General features: G+C 40.6%; 1 protein-coding gene across 4 annotated transcripts in view; it reads right to left on the bottom strand.

The window, feature by feature from the left end:
• The window catches only part of ASB5 (ankyrin repeat and SOCS box containing 5), a 65,013-nt gene that overhangs the window by 11,062 nt on the left and 29,367 nt on the right, over window positions 1-24,584 (bottom strand). For 2 of the 4 annotated variants that reach the window (XM_075611020.1, XM_075611011.1), the window contains exons 2-6: window positions 12,563-12,642; window positions 9,903-10,010; window positions 7,824-7,974; window positions 4,286-4,420; window positions 260-451 (exon numbers count right to left, since the gene is read on the bottom strand). In XM_075611020.1, coding sequence (XP_075467135.1) covers window positions 260-451; window positions 4,286-4,420; window positions 7,824-7,974; window positions 9,903-10,010; window positions 12,563-12,642 — 666 coding nt within the window. Of the gene's footprint in view, window positions 1-259; window positions 452-4,285; window positions 4,421-7,823; window positions 7,975-9,902; window positions 10,011-12,562; window positions 12,643-14,882; window positions 15,030-18,048; window positions 18,707-24,584 lie in introns of those variants that run through there. The other 2 variants (XM_075611029.1, XM_075611038.1) reach the window with 2 other exon arrangements.

Below are 24,584 nucleotides of genomic sequence, written 5' to 3'. Positions count from 1 at the left end.
TACTTTTAGTATAAAAATCTAAGTGAAGTTTTTTTCATTCATACAATGCCACAAGAATCTAACTACAATGAGGAGGAACTAGTGAAATGGTGGCTTTGGTTTACAAATATTTTGGGCCCCCTAAGCCTGAAAAATCCTGCTTCCTCATCCCCTGAAATGTGCAGTTTGCACTTTCAGAACCAATGGTATCCACGCTTCTGCAACTGCCTGGCTGTTGAGCATTATAACTCTAAAGAAAAATACTACATAAAACAACTACCTTCATACAAAAGCAAGTGCTTTTCCACTGAACTTCTTGCAGCAGCAACATCCACTGGACGTTTGAGGTCTGTATTTTTGGCATTGATGTCAGCACCGAAGTCCAGCAGCAGGTTTACAATGTCGGTACTGGACTGCTGAGCAGCAGCATGTAATGGGCTATCCAAGTGCCTGCCCTGCTGTACATCCGCGCCTGGGATTGAATGAAACCATTATTCACATTGTACTTTCTTCATTGTTTTAATACCCGTCTCATGTTAATGGGATTTACAACTTTGACTTTGATGTTTTTAACTACAAAACTAAATTGTCACCTGCTTATCAAGGATTAAAAAAAAAAAAAAAAAAAAAAAAAAAGAAGACCAGGGATAATTATTAGTCTTCCAACTGTAATACTGGGGCAAAATGGGTACATCAGATTTAGCAAAGGAATAAAATCTCATTGGCAATGTTTTTCCTTCATAATTTGGTAGCCAGGAGACTTTGATAAATGATCCCCAGCATTTTTGCTGTAAAACTGATGCAATCTGGGACAATATCACCTTTGTACCACTTAGTAGTATGTTTCTGTAATGAAAATTCTGGGAAAATTTAAGTGTTTTACTTAATCTGGTGCTTCAGGGGTTAATGTCTTAACTGTTTGTCTTAAAAATACAAAATATTAGGTTTATAATAGGTCAAGACCCTTCCTGGGTCTGTGCAGATCTACAAAGAGTGCTTAATTGGTGGGTTATCTCATATGGCTCACTAAAAGTACCTCTAGCAGAGTCCCCTTCCTTACCTTTGGTGAGGGGGAACTGCTGCTTTGTGCCGCTGGAGCTCTGCGCCGGGAGTGCGGGGGCCGCAATCTTAGACCTCGCGAATGCAGAGAACAATGAGGCGCGCGTGCGCAGTAGTAGTAAGTTGTGTCGGCCATCTTAGGTGGCTCCACAAGATGCCGCACGGGACTACAAGTCCCAGGATTCTCAGGGAGGGAACACCACATGGGGAGTCCCAACCAATAGGGCTCGCAGAGAAGGAGGGAAGGGATATCCTCCGTGCACAAAAGCCTGCGAGGTCAGTCGTGAAGGAGCCAGTGAGGAAGCAGGTAGTGTCCACGGAGCAAGTGGCTCCTTGACTAAGCCTAGGCGTGCCCTCTTTAGGCACCAGCTAGGTCCTGAGTCCCAGCCAGTTAAGTGTTGTAGGGAAGACCCCAGATAGGGACACTTCCCCATTAACATATGCTAGTGCTGATTCACCGTGACCGGATGGCCACGCAGTGCCTTGTGGCCTGGGTCCAGGTCACAGGGAATAGAGACATTGTGTGAGACTCCAGCTGGAGCTTGCACCTCACACCGCAGATCAGGACTCATAAGGAGAGAGGGGATAACGCTCCCAGCTCTCCCTGAAGCCAGTGTCACAATGGCAACCCCACGCTGGACTTACCCGCAGCTGATCTGTGTCCTGTGCAGGAGAAGCTCTTGAGTCTGTGAGAGGGGGGGGGTGGAGTGGAGGGAGTATCTCATGCAGTCTGGAGAAGCCGGGATGTCAGCTGTCTGTGTGAGTCCCCTGGCCCGAAACCAGCTCCCCTCTCTCCTCCCCCCCATGCGGAGGTACATGGGGGAGGGGGAAAAGTGGTGTGTGTGTGTGTATGTCTCAGCATGGGTGGAGAAGCAGCAACAGATGTAGCATGAGATGGGGCTACTAGGATGCATGGGGGGAGTCAAGAGTCAAGAAGGCACTAAGACAGAGGCATGGGAATCAAGAGGGCAATGGATTGGGAGGTCATGAGGGCAGTGAGATTCATGGGAGCTAATGGTTGTATTGGGATGCATGGAAGCATCATGGTTGCACTGGGATACTGTTCTGTTTTCATTGTTTTACTCATAATTGTCTAATGGGTGAAGGTATACATTATGTATGTATTATATCAGCGTAAATGTGTGTGTATGTATCAAAGTGTATAAGGAAGGATATATGTGTATGCATGTGCATCAGATGGAATAAATGTATATAATGTGTGTATATTTGTTTTTGTATATCTTAATATATAAAATTGAAAGGTTGGTTCTAGCTGCGGTGAATCTGATTGGTCCTCAGCCTCTGGCCAATCAGATTGGTGGCTCTGACATCACCCAACTGCCACTCTCTTCCCCCTCGGCCACACACACACACACACTCTCTCTCTCTGTCCTCTCCCCCGACCATCACACTCACCTCCCTCCCCGGCGCTCACTCACCTCCCTCCCCGGCGCTCACTCACCGTCGCTCACTCCCCTCCCTCCCCGGCGGGGGGACAGGCAGTGGCCAGGCAGCTTGCAGCTGCCTCGCAGCGCTGAGTGCCTAAGATGGCAGCGCCCGGAAGGACCCCCTTCCTCCTTCGCGGTGCCGAGTGCCTAGCCTCAACTGCCGCACATGCACACACACCACCTCCCGCCCAAACCGCCGCCTCACACCCCTGCCCCTCCAGCCTCCCCTCAACACAGCACCACACACACACCGCCTCCCCTCCCTCACCCCTGTGCCTCCGGCCGGGACCAAGTGGCGGAACGGACGGCCGAGAGGGGGCGGAACGGACGGCCAGGAGGGGGTGGAACGGACGGCCGGGGGAAGCCCACCACTCACCCGTACCACACCACCCACCTCACCCGTACGGTGCGGCGCCACATGGAACTGCGGGGGGCGGGGCCTTCACCCGAGAAAAGCGCCGTATGGATCTGTGGGGGGCGGGGCCTGCGCCCGAGAAAGGCGCCGTATGGATCTGCAGGGGGCGGGGCCTACGCCCGAGAAGGGTGCCGCACGGGACTGCGGGGGGGCGGGGCCTGCGCCCGAGAAGGCCGCCGCTGAGCGCCGCACGGGACTGAGACATGTGTGTGTGTCTCTCTGTGTGTGTGTGTGTGTGTGTGAGACTCTGTGTGTGTGTGAGTGTGACACTGACCCCCCCTCCTGTCCACTGTCCCCCCCTCCTGTCCACTGTCCCCCCCCTCCTGTCCACTGTCCCCCCCTCCTGTCCACTGTCCCCCCGCTCCTGTCCACTGTCCCCCCCTCCTGTCCACTGTCCCCCCCTCCTGTCCACTGTCTCCCCCTCCTGTCCACTGTCCCCCCCTCCTGTCCACAGTCCCCCCCCTCCTGTCCACAGCCCCCCCCCTCTTGTCCACTGCCCCCCCCTCCTGTCCACTGTCCCCCCCTCCTGTCCACTGTCCCCCCCCCTCCTGTCCACTGCCCCCATTCCTGTCCACTGTCCCCCCCCTCTGTCCACTGGAACACAGCAACAGATCTGTTTGTGATACTTTGTTGCCAAAAGGCAGAGCTCAAAAAGGTTTGTGTCAGAAAGTGTTTTCAAAAGAGAAAGTGGATATGACTTTCTAAATCAAAGGATAATCAGCATTTTTTTAAAAAGTGACATTAGAAGTTAAAAAAAAAATGCAGCCAGTATTATCAAATACAAAAAAAAACAACATAGAAATGTTCACATTTTGCTGTTTTAATATGTAATAGTACCCCTACTGTGTTACCTTTCTAATTCTAACAAATAGGACAGTCAGACTTTTTTTATCGTACTTGTTTCTATAAGCGTTTCTGAGGTACTGTAGGTCATATGTTAAAGATAAGCTTTTAAGGGCAATAATCTCTTCCTCAGGTCAAGCAGTACTGAACAAATTATGTTTACCAAATAAAACAGCAGAAGGGCCGTGCTGATAAAGATCAGGAAAATGGGGGAAGATGTCAATGACAAAAACAGGGAAAGACAGGTTTGGGTATACAAAAGATGTTGAAGATTAAATCTAGGGTGGCAAATGTTGAGAACTAGTTGTGGGCGGGGCATGGAAAGTGAGATACAGGGAAAAGGCATCAGTACATATGCAGCATGGTCATAACAAGTGTATAAAGGTATTACCCACATTACTACTCAAGTACTCATTCATTTATGTACAGTTACACATTGTGTAAGCAAAAAGTGTACCTTAATGTGTTGTCATAAATACATAAGACAGATGCTACTACACTGCAGCAGTACTGATAAATGCAGCATACTGGAATACTGTACCTGCATACAGGAGCTTTCTTACACAACTGATCTGCTGGGCTTTGCATGCAAGATAAAGAGGAGTACCCAAATGAGGAATGTCTTGGTCCACGTCTATACCCCAAGAGATCAATACATCTAGACACTCACTATAACCTGCAAGTACGAAAAATAAACAGAGAAAAAATATATACATCATGGACAGTATAATCTTTACTTAATAATATTGTGTTTATTTATTTAAAAAAATCTATGTGCAACATTTTCAGAAGCTGCCACCATGTTCTTACTATAAAACAGGTGCCTGATATGAAGGATCTCAAATATTAAGACCATAGAAAAAAAAATAATCATAAAGAGATCATGTGTATGTTTTTTTAAGTCATCTGGAGATGTGGAATGAATGCGCTTTTTGAGGCAGCATTAAAATGTACAATATTAAATGAAAGCGACAAGATTTTTTCTCCCATTAATATGATGCAGTTGATGTGTATTGCTCCAGTTCATAGACAGTATGTTTTGAAAAATAACCACCATAGTTCTATGCAATAAATCATCTTGCCTCTCTCAGGGCAAATTTGTTTCCTTGTCTCTGTCTAGTATGGAATTATGGATCAAATTCATCAAGCACTAGGACAGGTTAGTGCTCCCAATCCGGTGTTAAATCAAGTCAATGGGTGTTAACACAGGATCGGGTGTGTTAACCTGCATCAGAGCTTGAGGAATCTGCCTCTATGACTGATTAGATTTGCACCTGGACTGCTGATCAAATGTATACATCTATCATCAATCGCCATTGGAAATAAGCATAAGCTATGTTTTTTCTCTCTGTGAAGAAAGTGTCTGCCAAAATAAAAATAAAACCCCATTTATTATAGCTAAATATTGTAAGGGTAAGGTTTTCCAAGCATTAAAGCTGCAGTTCAAGCAATATACTACATGTATTTTTTTTTTTTTTTTTTAAATAAATCAGTTCTGTACTATGAAAAAATATTTATAGCATTTTTTTAAAACAATTTTTAATGTATTCTAATGTAGCAAGCATTTTTGTTTCTATTGAAACCATTTACAAAGTCACACCCCTTTTCCTTCTGAGACAGGCTCTGGCTCTTGAGCCCTGCCCTCTCTCTAGCAATGCACCAATTGTATCTAGTCACTGCCTGGTCACATGATCTTCCACAAAGTATTTTGCATCGTGGGTACTGTTTCGCAGCATTAACTGAATTAAATAACCCAGAGCAAAGCGCTCGATTTACAGGAGAATGGATCGATCTGCAACGTAGCTAATCACTTGTCAGTGTGCAGATTGTATTGAGGCACATATTGAATTTAAAAAAATAATTAAATAAATTGGAAATGGCAGCTTGAACTGCAGCTTTAAGTCAGTTTAGTTCTTCTTGGTCCTGTCGGTCTCTCAGATACAAATCTGCAGCAATAATTACATTAAAACCAGATCAGATTTAAACAAAAAAAGAAAATACTAAAGGTATTAACTGTAAAGAAATCCACTTTGTTGCACACCACCAAATAATAAATAATAACAGATAACTGTATTAATCAATAGGTTACATAAAACATATATCACTGTACAAGGAGACCAGTGATTAAAATATCCCGCGTGTAGGCGTAACTCCCACCTATGCTTCTTACTGATGCTGGGTGAAAAAATACCAGGGTAAGAAGACCAAGATGATTGGACAATAAGGATGGTAAATGTCACAACCACACAGGTAGATGTGGCCCGGTGGTTATTATAACAATAATACTGTTAATGGCCGGGTCACATACCTCCCTAAAGGTAGACAGATAAGGTCACCAAAAGGGAGACTATGCATGGAGATAAATAATGGCTGATACTAAACCAATGTGAATATCAGACCTGGATATAAACAGCACTATACTAGACTGATAGTGAACTAGATGTAGTGATCAGCCAACCCAAATAAAGGACATATATCCCAGCAATAATTAGCCAATGTGAATATAAAGCATACTACATGTAGTTAACAGATTGCCAATATATAGAGGGAAAACTCACTGACGATTGGTGGAAGGTCAACAATTACTATAGCATGGCAGAGTAACTACCCTGCTATAGGGGATAGTCCAAATAGATGGTAGAACAGCTAATGAAATTAGCTGAAAAATTGAATGTGGTATAGGCTGTAGGCTGAATTTAACAATCTAAATCTCCAAAATCAAGGTGGATAGAAAAAGCCTAATACTGTAGCATAAAAACAGACCATAATGGCGTCTGATGTCACAATTGACGTGCCCGACACACACTTCCCTCCAGTTACGGAGCTTCGCAGGGGAAATTGTGATTTATTAGGCGTTATACTATTAGGTGTTTTCTATTCACCTTGATTTTGGAGATTTAGATTGTTAAATTCAGCCTGCAGCCTATACCGCAGTCGATTTATCAGCTAATTTAATTAGATGTACAGTACTACCATCTATTCGGACTATCCCCTATAGTAGGGTAGTTACTCTGCCATGCTATAGTAACCAATCGTCAGTGTGTTGTCCATCTATACTTTGGCAATCTGTTAACTACATGTAGTATGCATTATATTCATATTGGCTAATTATTGCTGGAATATATTCCAGTCTTTTATTTGGGTTGGATGATCACTACATCTAGTTCAGTATCAGTCTAGTATAGTGCTGTTTATATCCAGGTCTGCTATTCACATTGGCTTAGTATCAGCCATTATTTATCTCCATGCATAGTCTCCCTTTTGGTGACCTTATCTGTCTACCTTCCGGGAGGTATGTGACCCGGCCATTAACAGTATTATTGTTATAATAACCACCGGGCCACATCTACCTGTGTGGTTGTGATGTTTACCATCCTTATTGTCCAATCATCTTGGTCTTCTTACCCTGGTATTTTTTCACCCAGCAACAGTAAGAAGCATAGGTGGGAGTTACGCCTACACGCGGGATATTTTAATCACTGGTCTCCTTGTACAGTGATATATGTTTTATGTAACCTATTGATTAATAAAGTTATGTGTTATTATTTATTATGTATTATTTGGTGGTGTGCAACAAAGTGGATTTCTTTACAGTCAATACCTTAGTATTTTCTTTTTTGTTTCTGTCTGTTCCCTAGTCCACGTATGCACCTCCCATTTACAATTATTTATACACTTTGGTCTATGAGCTGGTAGTTTTAGTTGATCATTAGCCTCCCTCCCTATTTCTCCAAATCAGATTTAACAAGAAAAAAAAATCTGATAGATGCCAATGGGATTTCCTTCAAGTCCGGTGCAGCGATTTTTCTAACCATTATTGCCCGTTATGGAGTTAGGAGACTTTGAGACATCCCCATGAACATGGTAAAGTCACATTAGCAGTGTCATTTTTTGTGGCTATTTTCCTTTGATACTCAGACCACTCTTCATGCGTTTAATACTAACTGCCCCAAATTTTAAATGGGGCTCGCTTTGTCAATGATGTGATAATGGGTTTGCAACCTATTGAATGTGAGTCTAAGTGAGTAGGTAGAATCATGTGTGAGCCGTGGCACGTCTTTTGATGTGTTACACCTTACCTTTACTTGAAGCTTCATGAGTCGGTGAAGGAAGACATGTTTCCAATTGAGCTTTTGCACCATACTCCAAAAGAAGTTCCACACAACTAGCACTGCCTCTTGAGCATGCATTAAATAAAGGAGTCACTCCATCAATGGTTGTAGCATTCACCTAAAACATATCACAAGATGTCTAAGGGTAGACATGAAGTAAAGTGTTTCAGATGTGCTTTAAACTGATTTACAAGTACATGAACCAAGAACATTGCAAATACCCCAGGCACTTAAAATGAATGGTAATCATCATGCAGTTAACGGAGACACGAAGAGAGCGAAAGGCATACAAAAATGGTATTGATGCTGATCAACTGAAAAAATGGGTTTCTTTGGGAGTGAGAACATTTGCCATATGAATTACCGTATTTTGCCTTAACCAAGCTGCTAGGAAAGTAGCTTTAGTGAGTTTACATCAAAAGCCAAAAGATGTACTGCTGCAGAACCATATGTCTGACTATTTCTTACATATGTTTATTTTTACAGGTTGCACACGTTTCAGTTTTTATTCTGTTCTTATTCTGCAGAAATGATGTAGAATCAAATTTTCTAGTCTATTTAAGATGGCAGCCATTGGGACTTTGTAAAAACGGCCTAATAATGCAGCCTTTCAAATGTTTCTTAGTATTGCCTGAACGAGACCTCCAAGGACTCCCTGGTGCCTGAGATAGTTGCGTTTTTTTGTGGTGGCTTCAGATACAAAATAAAATACCAATATAGCTGCAGGGTCACCAATAGAAAGCCGTTGTGTTATCTACCGATGACGTTTAAGCTTTATATTAACCGTTAGTGAGAGGCTGAACCTGGCGGCCATCTTGATTCCACTAGGCAAGTATTCATTTCCTGTGGATAAACTTCCAAATATTTTGTAAGCCAAGGGTTCCCCAGAGCTGGGACCACCACAGACCGGCTCCAGGGAACCCCTCATTTCAGGTACTATTAAAAAACAAATGAGCAGTGCTGACTCCTGCTTTCATTGTTGCAACTGTGATGCCTGTTTTGAGATGAGAAGACAGGTAGAACACACATTTTCTTGGATACTGGGATACTAAATGACAGCTTATTTATAACAATGGGTGCTCAAAGTTAGCAAAGTTCTGCCAGGACCTGCTGTTACAGCATTCAAAAATAAGACACATGGGGCTAGTCCATTGTAATGCATCTAATTGTGTTTTACTTCAATGTTTCAGTGCTACCAAGGCACATTTAAAGATGCCTTGGTAGCACCAAAATGTTGAAGTAAAATACAATCACTTAAATGACAATGGAGTTGCCCAGTGTGTCATATCTTCATGTTTTGAGACCTTGGACACCCCTATAATCACCATTTTTAAATAAACACGCTAAGATGACTTTAGTGGTGATCTTTGAAACTCTTTAAAATTCACTTTAGGCCTCTCTCTTGTGCAGTTTGTAGATTTTCTATAACTGTACTAAGGCTGAGGTTTAGATTCAGGACTATTATTTTTAAAAATATATATATTACATTTCTAATTTAAGTGTGTTCATTAATTAGAAGATTTCAGAAACGATGGTGGTCCTCCACATAATTATTAAAACTAAATTAGACTATTGTGCAAAAGCCACACTTACCATTGCACCTAAATTAGCTTATGCAATTGTTAAAATATTCATAAGATCTTCATAACCATAGTGGTATCTTTTTAATACTCACAATATTTTTCATCCCACTAAGTGGAAGATGAAAATTGAATAATTGGAAGGATAGAGGTGTATGGGGATGAGAGAATGTTTAATAGTACAATGTCAGTCTTGTGACACTTTATTACTTGTAAACCCAATATTAAACAGAAAAAAAAAAGAATTGATATATTAATGGGATTGTTCATTAAACTAGTGCAGATCTAGTCACTATCGTAAGTAAACTCCTATTGAAAATATCCCACTACAGCTCCTAATATATGTTACAGAAATGAACTAACAGTATTAAGCTTAATACCTTTTATCTCATTCATTAAGTAAAACATAAAAATATGGTAATTTATAATAAAATATCTAATATATGGTTTATTATAACAGACTTACATTTGCTCCAGCTTCCAGAAGGGTTCTTGCACATGCAACGTGATCTCCTAAACAAGCTTCGTGCAGTGGAGTCACGTGATCAATAGTCACTGTGTTCACATTGTAACCCTAGTTGTGATAAATAACATGTTTCAGTAAAATACATGTTAGCACATTAGGACTGATGATAATGTATTGTAACATATTCATCATCCTTCATGCTAAATAGCGTGGTAAGTTTTTCTGCCTGTTTTCACTAAATCACCAACATTAGTAGGGCGATTGCTGCTTTACATAAGTTAGAAATCCATTTATTGTATTAAAATGTATGAATGGGAACTTATATCAAGACAATTAAATGAGAGGGTTTGAGGTTCAGAATTCATATGAAAGCCAAAATACTGTAGATGAATACCAGTAAAGGTTTACTGCATAACAGATGTTGGAGGTTGGCTTAAGGATAGGATTTCAAGGCCTAGTATGACATTTGAGTCTGAAGTAGTTTGGAGTTTCTTTGTTACAGAAAAGCCATGAGGAGAAATGGGGTGGATTTAGTGATCAATAAATATAGTTGTATTTGAAAGAACACGCTCGCTCTTCTCCAAGACCTCTCTATCTATCAAGACTATTCTGCAAATAACATCTGTGCAGCATTTGAGAGACAAGGGTTTCTTTGTTCTATCATTACCATGTGAGAGAAAAAGCACGTTATTATCACTGATTGAACTTTCATCTGTAAGTAACACTGTAAGAATAAACTAACTTTGTCTGCTGAACAACAATCTTCTGACGTTTTGGAATCTTTGTGAAACAAGGAATAAGGTGAACTAACAACATAGCACTAAAGACACTTACTATTGGCAGTGTACAAACTATTGTCACAACAGAAGATTCTTATACATACAAAATTATAATTATTGTAAGATTGTATTGTATTCTGCTCTTTTATTTTATACCTAGTACAGTAGGAATGTATTAACAATAATACAACTTTATCTCATTGGTGCTTCTATGTGCTGCTTTGAAAAAGCCCTAGACATGCTATTCTTATTTAGCACGTATTGGAAACAGCAAGTTAAATGCTATTTTATGCTAGTATAGAGTACTATTAGATTTTGTTGACCCACTGTGAAAAACAACTAAGGAAACAACCGTATAGGGACATAGATGCACTAAATAATATTAGCCTGGTGAGCTCTGTTCTTATGAGGCTGTTCATAATTATAAGAATAGTTATGTTATTAACACTTATATGCTAATAGGATATAACGTGAACCTGCTAACAATATATATGTTATACAGAAACGGAGATAGCAAACATAATTTTAATTAATTAAATCAAGGATTATGGATTCAATTTACTCTGCCCAAATTCTCTACAGCTCGAACTACTGCTAGGCTGCTTAGTATCTGGCAAAGAGCTCTCCAGAGCATTATAGGGCACGTCTAAGGCTTGGGCCATGGTACTGCAGACCGTGCGGAGGCATCCGCACACAGAGAAAACAGACTGCCTTATGGTAGTGTTCGAATGCATACGGCATGTGGGCGGAAGCAGGAGGGGGCGCGCGTTGCATGATAAATCATTCACTAATTTCTGAGTGCGACAGACAGGTCACGTGAGCGGTTCGCCCAATGAGGGTGAACCAGCTCCGTGACGTCACTGGCACGCCCCCAGAAATGCACACGGACAGCTCATGTACCATGGCCAAAACAAAACCAGCTTCAAGCGGGTGACATCACGGCGGCGCACGCCTCCGCACGGGCGAAGGCACTATGGACCTGGTCTAAGAAGTTAAGCAGTTAGTTATTCAAAGGTGAAAGGGGCTATGTAAGTGACAAACCATTTCAATTTAGATATTAAATGATACTAGGATTTAGGACAGGTTGAGGCATTGCATCTTTCTGAACCCTGTATGTGTTATTTTCTGTTGTGAAACAGTTTTAAAAAGGTATAGGAATTATGAGGAGTAACACATATTATAATAGGACGTAGGAATTCCTATATCTGGCTCCACCATGTATGTAAAAATGCTAATGAACAAGTCACAAATTGAAAAATGTTACATATTTATCAAATCAAATTTAGGAGTTAGTAGAAAAGTTTATTTACTGTAAAATGGGGAGGTGGGGGAGGGCACCAAATGAATTAAGGGACATTTTCATTGAAACCAATTGTATTTTCTTCCAAGTTTTGCAGACAGTTCCCTTTGATAAATGACACCCTGTGTGTTACTGTATGTGTGTCTAGTAGCAGGTTTAGCTTGGCATAGTTAGGAACCAGTGTTTGCAACACCGGTAGATGGATTAGCCAAGTCACCAATTTGACGACTTTTACACCTAAAATGTTCTTGTATATGCCACAAAATTCTGGCAAGCCAGTCCAAAGTTGCATTGACTACACATCCTCTGATGCACATGGACATGACCTGCAGGTCAGCCTCCCACCTTTTTTTAGATTCATGTCTTAACAGTAGCTCTACCACTCACAACACCTATCTTTTTTTGTCCTTCTAATTTTGCGACTACTACATTGCTACAATCAAATATAAAAAACATAGCATGCCCAGTTCAAGTAGGCATACCCCTTTCTTACAAAAGAATAGCAAACTATACATACATTTGAGGAAGCTCCCTCAATTCACCCTGTATTCACCCTCCTTCTAGAAGGCTATTCAACCTACCTGTGAAAGTAACGTTTTCAGCCCCAGAAGACGCCCCTGACTGGCTGCTTCATGCAGTGGTGATCGATCCGCCCAAGACCCTACAAATTACAAAATAAAACAAGGAAAATAGTCCTAGGTATTATTGAAATGGATAAGCATTGTTTCACAGCCAAACATCTTCAACATCCATAGCAGCTGCATGTCACCATGGGCAGATCAATTGTGATCACCTTGTACCTTGGTTACCCAAAAATTAAATTGCCATCTCAATGTACAGTAGCACAGATTGATTCCACCACTTGTATCTAGTTAAAGCCGGTCTAAAAGTTACAGTATGTGTACACAGATGATACCTGGCAAAGCCACCGACAGCTTTCCCAGGGCCCAGGATTAGAGTTTCTACCTGGCCCCACCTTCCCTGTGGCGGCGGCCTTGAGAGCCCCCCCCTCCCCCTCTTTCACACCTCGCTTTCACCCCCCTTAACTCTCCCCCCTCACTCCATGTATTTCTCTCCCCCTTCTGTCTCTCACTCTTTTCCCCTCCCTTCCTCTCACTCCCCCACCTCACCCTCTCCCCCACCTCTCCCTCTCTCACTCCCTCTCTTAAACCCCCTCTCTCCTCTCACACTCTCCCCCGTCCACTACCACTCAATTCCCCCCCACTTATTCAATCCCGCTTCCTCAATCCCCCACGCCTCACACTCACTCCTCCTTGGCTACACACACACAACCCCCCCCACACACACATACACATAATTGCCCTCCCATAATACACACAATAATACCCCCCCCCCACAATATAATACCCCCCCCCACACACACACACACAATAATGCGCACACACCTTGGGGTGGTCGCAGGCTTCTGGTGCCACTCCGGTCCACGCGCAGATGTGGAAGTTGGGCACGATTTCCGGGCAGACCCAGCTACCGGTGTGAGTGGGAGGCCCAGTAGGAGAGAGAGGCCCGCAGCAGCTGGTGAAAACTGGGGCCCGATGGCAATCATAGGCCCGGCAGCCGAACGCAGAAGTTCGGCCTAACCTCTGGCCAGGCCCAACTTCCAGCACCATCTAACAACCCCCTGTCCCGTGCAGCCACCGGGCCCAGGACAGTTGTCCACAGCTCCCCCCCCCCTCTTGTCGGCCATGACGCCCGGCCCTGCGAGATGCCGTAGCAGCTTTTGGTAAGACCACTCGAGCGATTCAATGGTTCAGCTGAAAGCCCTATTATACTATTACGATTGAGAATTGCAAAATTGGACACTCAATTTTTCTGCACATGTGGATATAACTGTGTTATTTGTAAAAATGCATCTACCTAATGCAAAAACAATACCGTATGATACAGCTTCTTCTTATAGAGCCTGTTACAAATGCATTATTTACATCAGTTATGCACGTATATGACGTTTGCAGTACAGTACATGCATCGATAAGTGGAAAAAGGTAGTGCTTCACTTTAAGTACATTTTCGCTCTACATACATGCTCTGGACCCATTGCGTACTTTAATGCGGGGTATGCATGTATTTTAAAACTGATTAAAAATGACAATGAGTTGAATAAGAAAAAATATGTACAGTAGTATCAAATACTACAGAACTGATTTATTTTTAAAAAAAAACACACATGTTTTGCTCCTTTAAATCCCTGTGCTAACCTGAAATTAACATTAACCATAGTTGCTATGCGATTTTAGGCAAAAGATGCCTTATCCCTATCATTATCACTAACAGCCGGGGGGGGAGGGGGGAGAAATAACAATACATTATTTAAGGAGTAGCACTGTGTTAGGTTATTTGCTTTTGTACATAGGCGTTATGATTAATCTAACGTCATTGTTCAAACTTTGCAAAGGAATGACCAATTATGACTTTATTTGCTAACTGGGAAATCCTTTCATCCATATACTGTATCTGCTCCACATTGCTGTTTGTGTTAGTTATTGTACTGTAGAATTATTATTTTTCTTACGGTACTTACAGTACATGCAGCATTATCCAGGAACGTTTTGTCAAGCAAGATTGAGTGGAAAAAACAGGTGCATTTACAGCTTTTATGTATTCATAGAGCATAGGTGCATAGGAAAAATATAAATGGGAAATGCTGTATCTTAAATATGAAAAAAACACAATGTAACAGAGTTGTTAATGTTGCGGTCTGTCAGTGAGTTTGTGAGCCCTGAGCTCTGACTATATTTAGAAAAAGAACATGTTCCAAGTCATATGGGGCATAGCACCGTGAGTGCCAGTGTTGCACATTTATGTAAACAAAACTTTGCTAGATCAAACACATCAAAGTCAGGTGAAAGGCAAGAAAAATTATTAAAGTGCATACTGTACCTAAGTCTCCGTCTCCCCATGGCACTTCCAGCCATTCGCTATGTACATAAAAATAACTCATTTTTAAACTCTATCCGATCTTCACGTGCTTAAATTTAGGGCAGCCATGTTTGAGTAGTTGCAATCTGACCCCCTTAGCAAACAAACCTGCCAAACACAAATATATGTGTATATATAGCAACACACACACACACACACACACGCACGCACGCACGCACGCACGCACACACACACACACACACACACACACACACACACACACACACACACACACACACACACACATATATATGCAGGTAGTAACTTAAATTTACTGCTTGGGTGCAGACTGCAGCAACAGTAAGTATAAAAAGGTATAAAGGAAGCAGGCACACCAGGTCTTGGAGAAAAAAGATCAAATTTATTTAAACATATCAATGCTGCACCTCGATCTGGAGCCTTTCTCAAGAGAAAGGCTGCAGAGTGAGCCAAAATATTGATGCGTTTAAATAAATTAGATTTTTTTTTTCTCCAAGATCTTGTGTGCCTGTTTCCTATTATCTTTACATACATAAATACATATATATTGTAAGATGTTCAAGGGACTTCTCCATGTTCTCTTTGAATAAAATCACATAGATGTATTGTAATGCTGGCCTCTACAGCAAAGGGGTTCAAATATACACGTATTTTTATCCTTTAAAGCGGCAGTCCCACCAACCGGTTTTCTTTTTATAACTGTATTCAAACCCAGTTCCTATTATGTGAAAAAATCAATAATAAAAAAAAACCACCTGGGATTGCTGCTTTAACTCATAATCTGCCCCTTTCCATAAACCCCTATATAGCCTTGGATCCCACATTTTTGTGTGTGTAAATGGCATACTTAGGGTATCTTATTTTTTGGATCCCAATCATATTTAGCTTAACTGTATTTAGGTCTATTACCTCTCCTGGGAAATTGTTCCATTAATCCACTACTCTTTGAGTGAAAAAGAACTTCCCCATGCTTCACCTGAGCCTACACTCCAATTTGTGAGCATGACCATTTCTAGTATTTAAAGAAGGATATGTATCAAAATGATTCAATTTGCTCCAAAACACAGAGCAACATGTTTCATCTGCATCAGTGACATATGTATGAAAACTATGTATGAAAACGATGACTCTTGCTTCTTACACGTGGCACAGATCTCAGACCTGTTGGGATTGATTGGACGCAAAGAGAAAGGGGAATGCAACAGATATAGGTGCATTGTTTGGTACATCCTATTGCAAATAAAAATATCACGTGAGCACATTCACGTCTCAGACAGGTGCATCACCATTACCTCTTTGCATACACTGTAGCCAAGGATTGTGGGAAATGACATGCAAATGAGCACACAGTGTCGCTTTTTGCTTCATGTCCATGTTAACATGGACCCCTATTAGCTTATGCCTGTGGAACTACACCGCTTTTCTGCACAGCCCGAGTTACAGAAGTGCATAGCCAAAAAAACTTACATCTTTTTATAATATTACTCCGAGTCTCTCCTCCCCTTACTCGTTATGCAATCACTCCTCAAAACAATCATGGCACAAAATTGCAGCAAATTGACACAGTGCCAAAGTGATGCAAATTGCACCTATTTTTGGAGTAATTCTCCAGTTAAACACATGACACATTCCCATGTGAACAGACTGCCATAGGCATGTATACATTGTCAAGAATATATAACATCTCCAGAATATGACGACAACATATATTGACAGATAATTTGGAAAGAGATACATCTTACACAATACTAGACAAAATCCAAAAATAACAATCTATATACAGTACATGTGCTACAAGTTATTTAACCTCTCTAGCACGTCCATAGATAGGTAAACAAGTTTGCAGCTATGCTTTCTTGGACAGCTAAGAGTAACTCAGTCATGTGGTTCCCTAGTCATGTGGTTTCCACTTGTAACATAACATTTTAACTAGCCATTTCATTTTATATTCTTTTGCATCCATATTTTTTATTACAGTATATACAGTAAGAGTAGTTGCTGTTTTTAAAATATATTACATCAAAATGTATTTAATATTTTTTCATATATTTTTTATTATCTATATATATAAAACTGAAATGTGGGGGGGGGGAATGAGCGCCGGGGACTGGGGGGCGGGGAAGGAGCGGCGGGGAACAGGGGGGGGGGAAGGAACACCCTACCGTCTCCTGCCCCGGACAGCCATGGGGACAGCGACAGGAGGGAGGGACACCGCGTGACCAGCACATCCCGGGCAACGCCGGGTATATCAGCTAGTGATATATATATTTCCCTGTCAACATTTATGATTAACAAATACATATTTGAATCTGTTCCATTGTGTTTTGGAGCTGGGTATAAATCTACTGCTTATGAAATTTGCCTAACAAGTGTCATATATTTGATGCAAGAAGTGATAACTTCACTGATATGTAGGATACAGTATAGAGAATAATAACATGCAACAAATTAGAAACACGTAATTGTCATACAATACTGCATGTGCAACAACTGTCCCCTCAAGTGACTCCTGCTTTGACACCACATGACCTCTTCTTAAATTGCTTCCTGAACAATGTTGGTCAAAATATCTTTATTTACTGACACAAACTCGACACGGCACAATTACTTTAATTCATCCAAAAATAAAGGTAATGCACATCAACAATTATTCAAAGTCAACAACAGGATGTTAGAAAGAGGTTACCGGGTTTGTCCACAGATGAAGACTTATGGCCGAAACGTTGATCTTTCTTCATGTAAAATAAATACCATTTTGTATTGAAAAAACATATTGGAGTGCCTTGAGATCTTTTCAACTAGAGTATAACGATCCCTTTAATGCCAATACAGTCAGTCTGTAAAACTTTGTACATACATTTCTTAATATTTATCATGTCTGGTATCATTTAAGGATGGCAATTATCTACATTTTAGCCTTATTATACAACCACCCTCTATTTACAACTGTCATAGTGGATGGTTTTTAAAATAACCCCATTTTCATTCTTTATAATACTGATATACAGTAACAGCATAAATCTCCCCGTAGGCAACATAATACATCAAAAATGCATTCAACTCTCTCTTTGTAAATTGCTTTCTGCAAAACAATGCACAATTCATTTCTACACTTTACAGGCCTACAGCATAATTCTGCTATACTGACCTTGGTTAGTGAGAACTCCCCAGCTTGATCTCCGTTTAGCAGGATACTTTTCTACACTCTCCAGGCTTCTTTTCATCTTGCGACTGTGCTGTACTGCAGCATTTAGAGACATGCTGTACTTCCAGATTTTCCTTACATAGATATTCCCTTCACTAGATTAACACGGCATCCAAGGGTGAATCTCCATACAGTATATTTCCTGCCTTCCATTCAGGCTAGAGAATGACTGTACTGTATGTAGAATGTCAGCAACACACTGAAATCTATTCAATAACACTTACTAGGCTGAAACTGAACTAGTGGGTACTCAATGGGGGAAGGGGCAGACTGCACTAGCACTTTCTATTTTTAAAACAGAAAGAATCGGCTTAGCTGCTGCTGCATGATTCTTGCTTGTACTATTCAGTAGATCTGTAAAGAATAGGTAATAATATTCAATTGACTCTGGGGCTGTAGCACCATCAGTGGAATAAGCAGCCTGGAATAACTTTTTATAACATAAGGATTGACAAAACAGGAATGTTTTAACACAAGAATGCTGTTTCAACAGGGGCAGAAGACCGGTACCATGTATTCCTTGCCTTGTGGTAAATAGAAGTTGCATCAGAGCTGCTCACTTACAATGCGGCGGCTGTTGAGAAATCTATTTCGGTACTGGAGGTGGTTCAAAGAAATGTGCTGTTGTTTGTGTGGATAACTCACTTTTTTCTTCCACACACAGGACAGAGTCTAATTAATGTGCATGATTAACTTCTTGGCTGCAAGATCTTGCTGCTATAATTCATTTAAGAGCCCTCTGATCGCAAGGCTGTACAATGAGAATCTTTAACCCCTTTTACACTTAAAGTTTCTGCAATATTTTTCAGAAAACAAAGCTGTACAAATAGAGTAGACTTACAAAACGAACTGAAAATGGATGGTCTTCATGGGAAAGAGTGTTGATGCAAAATGAAAAAAAAAAAAAACGAAAAAAAAAACCTAGTTAATTTAAGTTTCGCACATAGCATACCAATGTTGGTAAAAGATAAATGTTTACTGAGGTTGCAATCTGATATGCATTTCCAAGTTAACTATCATGTTGATTGAGACGGTAGTGGCACTTACTTTGCAAATTGAATTATGGCTTTACCACTGGAAGCTGATATGTTCATTCATACAGCATTGCTGTCAGAATAATATGGCTGTCCACAATGTCATTGTACCTGTATCTACTGTACTCAAAGAATAAGGAGAATGGCGCAATTATGAGTAACATCCTCTCTCTGTATTGACTTGAGCTCATGAAAATACCAGGACAAAAGACAAATATTTGATGAATTGGAGACGTCCCAGAGGTTACGCTTGAGTGGTCATGCTTCCTCCAGTCTTGATTCATTCAAAAAGAGGGTGATAGCTGCTTTACTTAAAACCCAAAAAGTTATGGTAATGAGAATAAAAAAAAATATTACAATGACAGCTTTGTTGAGATATTTTCTCACATCATTAGTTGGACCTTACCAGACTAATGCATTTGAGATTAATTCAATTGGGAGAGCTGTGCCAGAGTTCCTGTGGTGTCCTTTTGTGGAGAGATGTCAATGGTGGGTGGCAGGGTACCATGGTATGAAATATTGGTATTGCTCTTTGGAAAGGCAAAACGAGCAGGTATACGGGTGACTAATTTACAAGTTGTCTGTCGTTTAACCCACATACGTTAAAGCCATAAACTTCTGTTAGATACTTGATATCAACACTGTATCCACTTTAAAATGTATTTAAAAATTCCTTTATTCTTCATAATAAGTGTAAAATTATATACTGTTAGATATCAGAGTTGTATAAAAATAATCCTAGACATTCACAGCATGATCTACACCTAGGCCGACACCACTTCAATAAATTCTCTATGCATTTTGCAATGCTATGTGCCTTCATCAGGATTATTTTTGCATGTTTACCGCTGTATACTGTATATAGAGCTACCCTGGTCAGAAATACCTATACATGTGAAACAGGTATTCCCTCTAGTCTGACCCCCCCAATCTCATATTGGCCCCTGTGGTCTAACCAGCCCCCATTACATGGTCGTGTCTGGTGGTGCACCTGTTGGCAACATGACTCCTGAGTCTCCCGCATGATGGTGTTTGGGGATTGTCAATCCAGACAGGCAGCTGAGGTAGTGTGTGCGAGTCCTACCTATATCCAGTGCAGCGCCTCCACCTCATCAGGATCCCTGCGTCTGCATGGGGATGGTTCTGATGAGGAACTCCTCTGTGATGCCTTCCTCTGCAGAGTAATTCCAGACTCATACATGAGGGTATCTTTTATCAAGGACATCTTTATTGCAGTTGGTATGGGCAAGCTGCCCCTCACAGCTAGCAGCTCAGCCGCTCATCTCTCTGCTGCACTCCATTAGGAAGGTTCCTTCTCCTCTAATAGCGTTGCTCTCCACTTCTCCTCTCAAGGAGATTCACCAGCTTGTCTGTCTGCTTTGAGCTGCACAGACTCACAGCTCTTGCATCAGACACTGCAACACTGTTGCAGACCTCCACGTGCCTCTCACTGAACAGAGTCAGAACACCAACAGGAACTGAACTCCTAACTTTAGGCAGTGCTGTGTCTTATATCACCTCCAGAAAACAGACACCCTCTGTGTCACTGAGTGGACACAAAACATGTTGTCACTTCCTTTGGGGACATATGACACCTCACCAGGGTTTGAGGGCAAACCTCCATGATTGTTGCTGGCAATCCTGCATACTTACCAGGTTTACTGCCAGCATGAGAAAGAGATATGTACACCAATTTTACACATGGCTACACATGTTTTAACCCTTTAAAAATAACAATAGCCATTTTGTTCAAACATAGTGTTACTGTGCTATATTAACGAAACAGAGACTTTTATATTTATATTATAACTGTATTTCCTAGTTTGTATTTAGATCTGGAGCCCTAGTAGCGTCGTGAAATGTGTAAAGAAGCTGTGGAAATGGAGTCTGCCTAGAGGTGAATAAGTCTTATGTAGCCCTTTTTCCCTCTAGCATGAAGGGACTACTGGTGCTGGCGTTACCTGTGGGCTCACAGAGAGCTGAGACTCCACCACTAGGAGCCTGGGTTAACAAATATATAAAGCGGCAGCGCCTCCGCCTGCACAGGATCCCAATTATATGAGATAACCCTCAGAACAGGAACCAATAATAACAGCTCACAGATTATGCAATAACATTTTACTGTTATATATATATATATATATATATATATATATATATATAACAAAACATAACAAAAAAATATTTGAAGGAGCGCCTATTTAAAACAACCTGCTAAATGTGAGTACGTCTAACTGACTGTGATTGCACAACCAATGGGGTGGCCAAGGAAGGTAAATGATAAAAATAAACCTATGTCACTTTAAGATAATACATAAAAACCAAAAGTGTAACTTTAATAAAAAATATAGAAAAAATAAAAAAACTCAAGGTAATGTAAAAATTGAAATCAATGGATAAGTCCATAAAAACCTTAAAAAACCTTAAAAAACACAGAGTCCCGTTCCAGATGAATGCAGCCAGGTATTAGGCAGCCCGTTTGTAAGGGATCACAACTCCCTATAGATACCTATGGAAGAAAATAAAAGAAAAACAGGCGCACACCTAGTGCATTAAAGTATAACAATTCAGTTTATGGAACAATAAAAACAGACAAATGCCCACTCACAAGTGTACACGGTATTCAAGCAGTTATGAGATAGGCCCTCATAAGCCAATGTTAGCGTCCGAATCAGCAATGGTGTCCTCTCCTGCACACAAGCCGCATGGTCTACTTCTACCAGAAGTGACATCCACCCGGTCGGGTGCCCCGCAAAGGAAGTCCCTCCGGGAACCAGGACCTTCAGCTACCTGCTTCTGGTTGCTGCACCACCAGGGGAAACGGAGAGGGATCCGGACTTCTGTTTAGCTTTGCCTCTCTCTGCCTGCGTTAGTCTCAGCCCGTAGCGAAAGTCTCTGTGGGACAGTGTCTCCTCTGCCTTAGCCACGCCCTACGCGTTTTGTCATCTATGATGACTTCATCAGGGTAACCCATTGGTTGTGACCCCACAGTATTTATAGGAAGGTAAATTGCATGCACCAATATAGCAATTAAAAAGTTAATTATAAAAAATTAATTATAAAAAAGTTCATTAAAAATTACAAGATTTAAACCAGTCCATTGTCTCAATCATTAATAATATTTAGATCCCAATGGACTGGTTATGAGGACCGCACTGTGTTTTGAAAGAATCGTGATCATAAGAAAGCTCAAGTGATTGAATTGTATACATATACTTCATTTGGTAACACTATTTGAGCATTAATAGATGATATACTAAATTACGTTTTTAATTTTGATAATGATGATATAAATAACAATATATATATATATATATATATATATATATATATATATATATATATATATATATATAGTGTCTAAATTAGACATATATTCATAGTAACAATGTTTTGCTATATTCAAATAAGAAGTCTCAAGAATTGGAGAGTACTAATTAGCATATAAACTGACCAACAATTTAACCCCTTACAACATTAGTCAGCACTTAAATAGCTATAAAATATGCAAAAAAACGGGTTTAAGGTTTCACCCAACCTACTCCATATATATACCTGTTGTTATTCCATTTGTGACATATCAATTTCATGGATAACAGTTGGAGTCAACGGTGCAGCAAAGGTTGTTGCTGAGCAAGGACAGAAGAATCTTCAATATGAGAGTACATGTACCTAAACCTCTTAATATGTGAAAATGAAAATAAATGAATTTATTATAGTGAAGTACATAAATGTGATAATACTATTGAGTATGAATATTACATATATTAGTGTGATTAACAACATAAAACTATACCTCTATATACTATGTGTGTCTGCTTGTATATAAATATATATTAAAATGTGTTGAACGTGAATAACATGTAAAAGTGTTGTAACTCTACCTGTTGACAGTGTAGTAATGATGTAAAAATTATATGTGACTATATAAGATAAGACCCGCCCCGGACTAGAACAGACACATCCGCAATATGATATGTAACATGGATAGAGCAACCTACAGTAGGGTTGGTAATAACAACCACTTAAAAAGACAGTATGGAAAGAAATATTTATAGACCTGACATGTCCCCATAGTTCAGAGGGAATGCTAGAAAGCACTCAAACCAGACCTCCGAAGGATCACCCGCCATGAGTGATCACACTATGGTACTTATGTCAATATGGTCATTATGTCCCTTAGGGTGCAATGTATCCAGAATATACATCCAGTAAGTCTCCCTCATACACAATCTTTTGAAGCGATCTCCACCCAGAAATGTAGGGGGAATATATTCAATGCCCATGTCTCTTAGGGACCTTGGATCTTTAAAGTGTTCATTACAATAATGGCGGGAGAGGTTATGTTTTTGGCATCCATTTATTATATTTCTTCGATGCTCTAAAAACCTTGTGCTTAGAGCTCTTGATGTGCGGCCCACATATTGTAGGCCGCACTCACATGATATCAGATAGATAACATATTCACTGAGACAGTTGATATATTCTGCTATATCATGTGAGGTGCCATTAGAATAGGATGTGAATTTATCAGTTTTAATCAAGTGTTTGCACGTTAGACACCTGCCTCTCCCACATCCAAAGTTCCCCTTTACCCTGATGGGAATGGAACCATCCACTCTTGATTTATTGACTACTTTTGATGTTTTTAATTTGCTTGGAGCAATCATTGTTTTTATACTCCTTGCTTTCCTAAATATCACAGGTGCATGTTTTGGCAAAAGATGACCAATTTCTGGATCGCTGACCAGAATGTTCCAATGGTCATTAAAAACTGTTTTAATTTGTTTAGCGGACTGGTTAAATTGTGTGATAAATTTAGGTACAGAGCCTTTAGATTTGGCCTCATTTTTACACATTGTTTTTACTTTAGATTTTTCCAATAAAGAAGCACTATCCAGTAGACTGGCATCTGAAAATGATTTATTCACAATTGCCATGTCATAGCCTTTTTCCTGAAACTTTACTGAAAGATTTTTACCCTGGGTATAGAAATCTGTGTCCATTGAACAGTTGCGTCTTAATCTATAGAACTGACTTTTTGGTACATTATCTAACCATTTTTTGTAATGATTGCTACCATATTGTAGGTAGCTGTTCGCAGCCACAGTTTTAAAATGTGTTCTTGTGTGAATTTCATTGTGAAGACCCACAAATAGCTCCAGATCTAAAACTACTATAGTGTCAGGGTGTATGTTATATGTAAATTTCAACCCCATCTTGTTATCATTGAAGGACTCCAGAATTCCCTCCAGGATTCCCCTCTCACCATCCCAAATAATAAGAATATCATCTATGAAACGGCCATAGAAAACCAAACCCGCCCCCAGCACAGCATTTCCCCACACATGGGTACTCTCCCACAGTCCCATATAGAGGTTAGCATAGCTAGGAGCAAATTTGGCTCCCATGGCCATTCCACAGATTTGTAAATCATATGTGTTT

Source organism: Ascaphus truei, chromosome 1 (genome assembly GCF_040206685.1).
Source record: "Ascaphus truei isolate aAscTru1 chromosome 1, aAscTru1.hap1, whole genome shotgun sequence".
NCBI classification, from domain to species: Eukaryota; Metazoa; Chordata; class Amphibia; order Anura; family Ascaphidae; genus Ascaphus; species Ascaphus truei.
This window is presented reverse-complemented; position numbering and strand designations above follow the sequence as displayed.